Consider the following 8808-nt stretch of genomic DNA (forward strand, 5'->3'; position numbering starts at 1 on the left):
TCGGCGTGCTTTTGGCATTGCCTGCAGCTGGGCGTGTCGCGTGCAGTCCTCTTTTACTGTTGGCCAGAAGAAACCTGCGCGTATTACCTTGGAGGCTAGGGACCTTCCCCCTACGTGGCTCCCGCAGATGCCTTCGTGTAGCTCCGCCATTATCCTGGTGCACTCGTCGCCACTTACGCACGTTAGGATAGGGTGAGTGAAACCGTGCCTGAACACACCCATCCACCAAGTATATCTTGCGGCATTTCTTTTGACCTTTTACCCTCTTCAGGCTCCACTGGGAGAGCCCCATCCGCCAGGTATCGCTTGTAGGGCGTCATCCAGGTGTCTCCCTCGGTTAAACACATACCTGCATTTGCTCTCCCTCGGGCACATCCGCGTACGTGCTGATGCGGGGCACCCTCTGCGTATCTTGGGTCAAAGAGCAATGACTCCTCGGCCTTCCCCTTGTTGTAAATCTGGAGGACATCCACCCTGTTGTCTTCCACGAATCTACGCGGAGCTTTGAGAGTCTCTTGGATCACTGTCCTCTGTCTACCCCCCTTGCCTGAGCTGGCCAGCTTTGCAAGCAGGTCAGCTCTGGCATTCTGCTCCCTTGGGACATGTATCAGCTCAAGAGCGTTGAATGCTCCCTTCAACAACTGGACGTATTTCAGATAGCCGCCATCTGTGGGTCCTTCGCCTGGAACTCACCCGACACCTGCCCCGTAATCAGCTGGGAGTCGCTTTTCACCAGGAGGTTCTGCGCGCCCATCTCCTTGGCCAGGAGCATTCCTGCTATCAGGGCTTCATACTGCCTGATTGTTACTTGCCTTAAAGGCGAAACGCAGAGCTTGCTCAATCAGTATGCCGTTGGGTCCCTCCAAGACTATTCCGCACCGCTCCCTTGTTGGTTGGAAGAGCCATCAACCGAGACAGCCACTGCGAGCCCACTTCCACTCTTGCTCACCTCGGGCGAAAGTTCCGCTATAAAATCTGTGTATACTGCCTTGATGGATCTCTAGGCTCATACTGGATGTCGATTCTGACAGTTCCACCGCCCAGCGCACCATTCTTCCCGCCACGTCAGGCTTCTGCAGCACCTTCTGTATAGGGAGGTTTGTCATCACCACCACCGTGAAGCTGTGGAAGTAATGACGGAGCCTCCTGGCAGAAAACACTACCGCTAGCGCTGCCTTCTCCAGCGCTTGTATCTCGTCTCAGCTCCTTGTAATGCCTTGCTTACAAAATAGATGGGCTTTTGACTCTGGTCCTGCTCCTGGACTAACACAGAGCTGATAGCCCGCTCCGTTACAGTAAAATATAACCGGAGGGGCACGCCTGTTACCGGTTTGCAGAGGACCGGTGGCGTCGCCAGGTACTCCTTTTAACTTAATGAAAGCCGCTTCGCATTCGTCAGTCCATGCAAAGGGACTGTTTCTCTTGGCACTGGAAATATGGATGCCCCTTCTCTCCCCCGGCGGAAACAAACCTTGAAAGCGCCATCCGCCCTGTCAGCTGTTTGCACTTCCTTTACCGACGTCGGGCTTCGCATGGCGATAATCGCTGCGCATTACATAAAACCCAAGAACTTACCGGCCTCTACCCCGAAAACACACTTCTCAGGGTTTAACTTGAGGCGGTACTTGGATATTGTGACGAACAACTCCTCTAGATCCGCCATGTGCTGCGCCCTATCCTGCGACGCCACCACCATGTCGTCTACATAGGCGTACACATTCCTCCCGAGCATGGGCGCCAGGACCTTGTCCATTAACCTTTGGTATGTGGCGCCCGCATTTTTCAGCCCAAAAGGCATCACCTTATAGCAGTAACTGCAGGTCTCAGTCATGAATGCAGTTTTGTTCTCATCTCTCGGGTGCATCTTGATCTGGTTGTACCCTGAGAAGGGCGTCCAGGAAACTCAGCACCTTGCTGCCGGACGCACTGTCCACCAAGGCGTCGATGCTGGGCAGCGGGTACGAGTCCTTTGGGCACGCCTTATTCAAGTCTGTGAAGTCCACGCACATCCTCCACTTTCCATTCACCTTTTTCACCAAGACGACATTGGCAAGCCACTCAGGGTATTGAATCTCCCTGATGTGGCCAGCCCTCAACAACTTCTGCGTTTCGTCCTTCACCACCTGCTGTCGCTCCTCATTGAACATTCTCCTTCTCTGGCGCACGAGGCGGACCGTGGTGTCCATGCTGAGGTGGTGACACAGGAAATCAGGGTCGATACCGGGCAATCCGAGGGACCATGCGAAGGCATCCAGGGTGCCGAATCACTTCTGCCACCCGTTCAACAGCTCTGCGTTCGTCCTTCACCACTTGCTGTCGCCCTCATGAACTTTCTCCTTCTCTGCGCACGGGCGGACCGTGGCGTCCATGTTGGGTGGTGACACAGGAAATCAGGGTCGATACCGGGCATATCCGAAGCGGACCATGCGAAGGCATCCAGTGGCGCGAAATCACTTCTGCCACCCCTTCCTGTTCTTCCGGCTCAGCAAACTTCCTAACTGAATGTCTGCCGCCATTCTCCCTTTCTACGGCATTAGCCGCTGGCTGTTCCTGCTATATCCTCGACGGCACCGCTCTTCTGGGCGCCGCTCGTCAGGCCTTCCTCCATGGGTGCATCTGCTTCGGGCGTCGCCCTCGCCGGTATGGCCTCATTAGCGTCGACCAGCGGGCGTCGCCTCAATCATCGTCGTGTCCGGCTCGACGGACGTCATATACCATGAACACGCTCTCTTCGTTTCAGGCTGTTTCATAGCATTTCCTTGCCTCCTCCTGGTCTGACTTGATGACTATCACCTTGCCATGAGGTCCGGCAGCTTCATCTTCATGTGGCGTGTGAGGACACCGCGTTCAAACGGTTTAATGCCGGCCTGCCCAGCAAAATATGCAGCGGATTGGCGTTCAGACCAGGTACCGGATGCTTTCGGTACGCGAGCCCTCTCCATCGTGAACGTAGTCTCAACTCAGGTAACCTCGGACTTCCACCTGGTTATCGCAAACCCATACAGCACCCCTGTAGGGCCTCAACAGGTCGGAGACAACGTAACTTATTAAATGTCGACAAGAACATGACGTCCGCCGAACTTCCCTGGTCGACAAGAACTCGGTGCACCTTCTTCCCGCTGTGACTACCGAAATGACAACGGGGTCATTGTCGTGCGGCACCACGTCTCGGAGTCCCCTCTCGTGAATACGAGGTCCGACTCCCACGGCTCACCCAAGATCCTTTCTTCAATCGAGTTGACCCCCCTCGCGTATTTCTTTCGTTGGGAGCGGTGGGTCCCCGCCGGAAAAACCTCCAGCTATGGTATGAACCTCGCCGAGAACTGGCGTCTCGTGTGCTGGTTCTTCCGCTGCGGCAAGGTGGCGGTCGTGTGGGCTCCGCGACATAATCCTTCAAAAACCCAGTTCTCACCAGCTCATCTAGCTGGTAACCCAACGACAGACATTATCAATGGTGCCCGAAAGGCTCGTGGAACTCACACCAAGAGTCTTTGCGAGGCCCTAACGCCTTGTCAGTTTCGCCGGTCGCCTCAGCCGCTCAGCTATATTAGGCACGACGATCAGGTCCTTCAGCTCCACCACAAATTGTACCTCGCCGATCCGCTCTTTCTCTGGCCGGGCGATCGCCTCCGCTGGACCTCGGGTTGGGGCTTCTGGCCTCGTAGGGGCGTCTCGCATCTAGCTTCTTTCTTCCCGTCGTGGTCTCATTGACCCTGACGGGTTGAGCTCGCGCCGGTCCCCTCGGGCGTGAGGGTACGACGCTGGTGGCTTCACGCACACCTCCCTTTAGAAGCAATATGTTCTACCGCCCGATGCCGTAGCTCAGCGAAAGTCCTAGGGCGGTTGCGAATGATGGATTCTCCAAAAGGACCAGGGCATACGCCTTTCACAAACGCGTACACGATCATAGGCTCCTCTGTCGTACCAACCTTCACGACCTGGGCCCGAAGCGATTGATGTATTCCTTCAGGGTCTCCCCTTGATACTGCTTCACATCAAACAAATCGTAGGAGACCGGCGCGGGCCTTGTTTGCTAAGTATTGTTCCCTGAACAATCGTGACAATTGGCGGAAAGATGTGATATGACCGTCCGGGAGGCTGATGAACCAGTCCATAGCCATCCCAGTCAAGGTACTCATAAAGAGCTTGCACTTGGCAGCGTCAGAACCGCCTACCAGGACCATCTGTGTGAAATGCAGCAAGTGCGTCTCAGGGTCCTCCATCCCGTGAAGATCACCTTGGGCCCGCGAACGTGTTCGGGATCACTGCATCCAGGATCTCCTGCGAGAAGGGATCGAAAACTCCCTTGGTGGGGAATGGTTCTCCATCTCGTCATGTCCACGTTGCCCCCGATCATTTCTCAGACCCCGGCGCAACTCCTCATTTACGCGGCGGAGCTCTTCATTCCTCTCATGCGAGGCTTCGAGATCTGCCTGCATGCGTTCCTGTTCCATCTTCGACTCCGCCATATCCTGCTGCAGCCCCCTCATTATCTCCAGGACCTGTTGCATGGATAGTTCTGCTGGGCTGCGCGTGCTGTACCTCGTCTGGTGGGGCCATTGTCACTCCAACCTCTTCCAACGTTACTCTAACTTGGTAGATCTTCTCGAACTTATGATGGGACTGATGTTTTATATCGGCCCCATGGTGGGCGCAAATGTTCCGTCCGGTGACTGGACGTCTTCGTGCGACCTCAATCGTCAGCTAGGGACTCCTTCCCACTGGTTACCTGTGGATTCCTGCAAAAAAGAGGACAAAGGGGCGCCCTAGCGGCCGTTTGCACTCCGACACTCAAGTCAGCCAGCAAGAAACACCAAAACTGTGCACCTCCGTATTTGAGCACCGCGTATGGCACTCCGAAGGTGGTAAAAAGAACTGTGTATTGTGTGTATATTCTCGCTCTGGCAAAGAACCTCTTTTCCAGTCCCTTGTGCGTAGCCCTACGACTTCGAGCAAGCAACTGGAGTGTATTCTGGGAAAATTTGCCAAAACTTCGAACCTCATTCCCAACATTCCTAGCGCTATTTAATCTACCCAAGCATTTAAAGCGCCTTAAAGCGCTTTTAATATAAAACGTAACGCACTTAATTAAGGCGTCTAATTAGAAATTGTAGCGCATTTAAGACGTTGAAACGCTTGGGAGCCTTTATAGTACCTGAAACGCTCGAAACAGAAACTGTATTGAATGACTTTAATTAACTGGTACCTGACTAAAGGGTGTTTCTATTCTGACCTGGCTGTCGTACACGTGGAGGCCTCACGACGCCATGACCCCATCTGGGGGGCGTTTCTACCCATCTGGGGACGTTCTATGTTGAGTCCTCCTGCCTGGGAGTGCTACTGCGCAAGGGGTGACTTTTTGGGTGCCAACTCACGCCCCAATCATCTAGTCACTCACTTTGAGAGCGTATCTGCCTTCCTCTCGTACCCTGCACCCGGCGGCCCTGGGCGTGACCCTCCTCTTGAGTCGTATCTGTCCCAAAGGCGTCTCTGGGGCGGCAGGGGTACTTCACGAGTCAGGCTGCCCTACACTGGTGCTGTCATTATGGCCTTGAAGCCACCTTTCTATTCTCTTTATCACTACCCCGGATCATCGGGACCTGAGGCTGTCCCACGGCGTCGCTCCCTCCATGGTCTTTCCTACCCATGGGTATCGGGGAACCACACTGTGATTGCCTTGCTTTAGTAATGTTTTATCTGGCGACGCCCTGGTTGGGCGACGCCTTCACCTAGGCGACGCTTTGCTTTGGCGATGCTTCTTCTTGACGACGCTGGCACTTGGCGTCTCTTCATCTAGGCAACGCCTTGTGTTGACTTTGACTCCTGGCGTTGACTTTGACCTTGACTTAGTCAACGCCAGGATAAGGGACGGTACATAAACATCTTTAGATATTAGTTTTAGAACATTCTAGTAGATGACCCTTCATCCTTCACTTTAGGCGCTAAAAAAGTGCATATTCATATTCCAACTCAAGTTGACTCCATAACATGTCTATGAGACATCTATATCTTGTTATTGGAATCATATCACAACGCCTCAGGCTGTAAGATGCTGAGCTTTTTGAATGCATTCTCGGGGTACAACCAGATCAAGATGCATCCCCTTGATGAGTGTAAAACGAAATTCATGATCGAGACATGTTGTTACTGCTATAAGGTCATGTCGTTCGGTTGAAGAATGCAGGCGCCACCTACCAAAGATTGATGGACAGGATCCTTGCACCTATGCTGGGTAGGAATGTGCAGGCCTACGTAGACGACATGGTGGTGACCTCTCATGAGAGAGGCGGTACACAACTGATCTGGAAGAGCTGTTCGCCACAATAGCCAAGTACCGCCTCAAGCTGAACCTTGAGAAGTGCGTCTTCAGGGTCGAGGCGGGTAATTTTTAGGTTTTTTACTCACCGAGCGGGGAATAGAGGCGAACCCTGACAAGTGTGCGACGATTCTGGTAATGAGGAGTCCCGCCTCGGTGAAAGAGGTGCAACAGTTGACGGGGCGGATGACCGCTTTGTCCAAATTCGTATAAGTTGGAGGAGACAAGGTGATGGAAGAGGCCCAAGCCCATGATAGAAAAAAGCCCAAGCCCAAGCCCAAATACAAGTTCAAGCTTCAGCTCAAGCCCAACAAATAGAAGATATGGGCCAACTAAGCATCATTGGATGTATTTCTTTTGTAATTACTTTTGAGTATTTTTAGTAGAACATAAAGGGAGGTGTAGATATAAATATAAGAGGTGCAAATGTATAAAGCTAAGCCACACCTTCCATGTGACATAAAAAGAAGGTGTAGGTGTAGATTTAGGAGGTGCCAAAAAAAAGAAACCAAGTCACACTTTCCTTGTGACTAGGAATTGGCTCCAAATTCAAATGCTTCTCATTTGAATTTCCCTCCACTTTCTTTTGAATTTCCAGCCCTCTAAACACTATAAATAAGAGGGCTTGGCTCATGTATTTGCAAGATTGAATAGAGTATTGTTATGCTGCCAATTTAGTGCCATACATTACTCCTTGCCTAGCTTCTAGGTTTTAATCTTCATTTCACCTCCTTCAAAGGGGCTGGCCGAACCTCCCCATTTCCACACTCTTCATGCACCTTCAAGGTCACCACACCTCTTAGGAGGACCTTGTTCATCTCTTCCATTAAGCTTCCACACCATCTTCAACCAACATCCAAGAAGAGCTCATAGGAAATCCATCACAAGGGGCATCCTTACTTCCAGTGCTTAAAAAGAAACAGTAGGTTCGTATGGACCGAGGAGTGCGAGGTGGCATTCCTCAAGCTCAAGGAGTATCTGGCGGCTCCTCCTGTGCCCTGTAAGCCACAGACAGGCGTGGCCCTTCGGTTGTACTCTGCGGTGACCGAATGGGCGATCAGTGCTGTGCTGATTCAGGAGCAGGACCAGACCCAGAAACCTATATACTTTGTAAGTAAGGTCTTGCAGGGGCCGGAGGCGAGGTATCAATCTTTAGTGAAGGCGGCTTTGGCGGTGTTGTTCTCGGCCAGGAGGCTCCGTCACTACTTCCAAAGCTTTACAGTGGTAGTAATGACAGACCTCCCCATCCAGAAGGTGTTGCAAAAGCCAGATGTCGCAGGGAGGATGGTCCGCTGGGCAGTGGAGCTATCTGAGTTTGATATCCAGTACGTGGACTTCTTGGCGGAGCTCTCGCCAGGAAGCACACAACAAGAGGAAGAGATGGGCTCCCAGTGGGTGCTCTCGGTGGATGGGTCTTCCAATCAGCAAGGGAGTGGAACTGGCGTGGTCCTGGAGGGGCCAAACGGTTTGCTGATAGAACAGGCCCTGAGGTTTGCGTTCAAAGCAAGCAATAACCAAGCAGAATACGAGGCCCTAATAGTTGGGATGCTCTTAGCCAAGGATATGGGTGCGCGGAGCCTGCTGGCGAAGAGTGATTCACAGTTGGTCACGGGGCAGGTGACCGAGGAGTACCAAGCCAAAGATCCACAAATGGCGGCATATTTGAGATATGTCCAAGTGCTGAAAGGGGTGTTCGAGTGGGTCCACGTCCCGAGAGAGCAGAATGCCCGAGCTGACCTGCTCGCCAAGTTGGCCAGCTCAGGCAAGGGGGGAAGGCAGAGTTCGGTCATCCAGGAGACCCTCAAGACGCCACGAACGTTTGTGGCGGATAACAGGGTGGATGTCCTCCAGATCAGCATATTCAAACGAAGGCCGAGGAGTCATTGGTCCTTGATTCAGGACACGGCGAGGCCCCCCAGCATAAGTGTTTACCTGGCCTCGCCAAAAGAAGATAACCCCTTGCAGGTGTGTGTTCTGGAAGAAGGGGACATGTGGATGACGCCCTATAGGCGCTACATCGCGGATGGGATCCTCCCAGCAGAGCCCGAAGAAGGCAAGAAGATAAAGAGAAATTCTGCGAGGTATACTCTCGTGGATGGGGCACTATTCAGACACGGGTTCACGCACCTGATCTTAACATGCGTGAGCGGAGATGAGTGCACAAGGGTAATGTCTGAGCTCCATGAAGGGATTTGTGGAAGCCACGTAGGGGGAAGGTCTTTGGCCTCCAAGGTGGTCTGTGCAGGCTTCTACTAGCCGACGGTGAGGGAAGACTGTGTAAGGTACGTCCAGCGGTGCAAGCAGTGCCAATTGCATGCCGACTGGCACAAGGCGCCACCAGAAGAGCTTAGGTCAATTTACAGCCCATGGCCTTTCCACACGTGGGGAATTGACATTCTGGGGCCCTTCCCGTTAGCAATAAGGTAGATGAAGTACTTGATAGTTGCTATTGAGTACTTCACAAAGTGGATAGAAGCAGAGCCGGTGGCGTA

General features: G+C 52.8%; 1 protein-coding gene across 1 annotated transcript; it reads left to right on the plus strand.

Annotated features, from left to right (window-relative positions):
* The first annotated feature begins 7546 nt into the window (after nt 1-7546).
* Nucleotides 7547-8572, plus strand: LOC137815695 (uncharacterized). The gene has a single exon (XM_068618808.1). It carries the CDS (start codon nt 7547-7549, stop codon nt 8570-8572), a length of 1026 nt encoding a protein of 341 aa, XP_068474909.1.
* Nucleotides 8573-8808: the final 236 nt, after the last annotated feature.

The sequence above is a fragment of the Phaseolus vulgaris genome, chromosome 1 (genome assembly GCF_000499845.2).
Source record: "Phaseolus vulgaris cultivar G19833 chromosome 1, P. vulgaris v2.0, whole genome shotgun sequence".
Lineage (NCBI taxonomy): Eukaryota > Viridiplantae > Streptophyta > Magnoliopsida > Fabales > Fabaceae > Phaseolus > Phaseolus vulgaris.

What these genes read in the sequence shown, in the direction of transcription:
- LOC137815695 (XM_068618808.1), top strand. Translation starts at nt 7,547, where the DNA reads ATGACAGACCTCCCCATCCAGAAGGTGTTGCAAAAGCCAGATGTCGCA.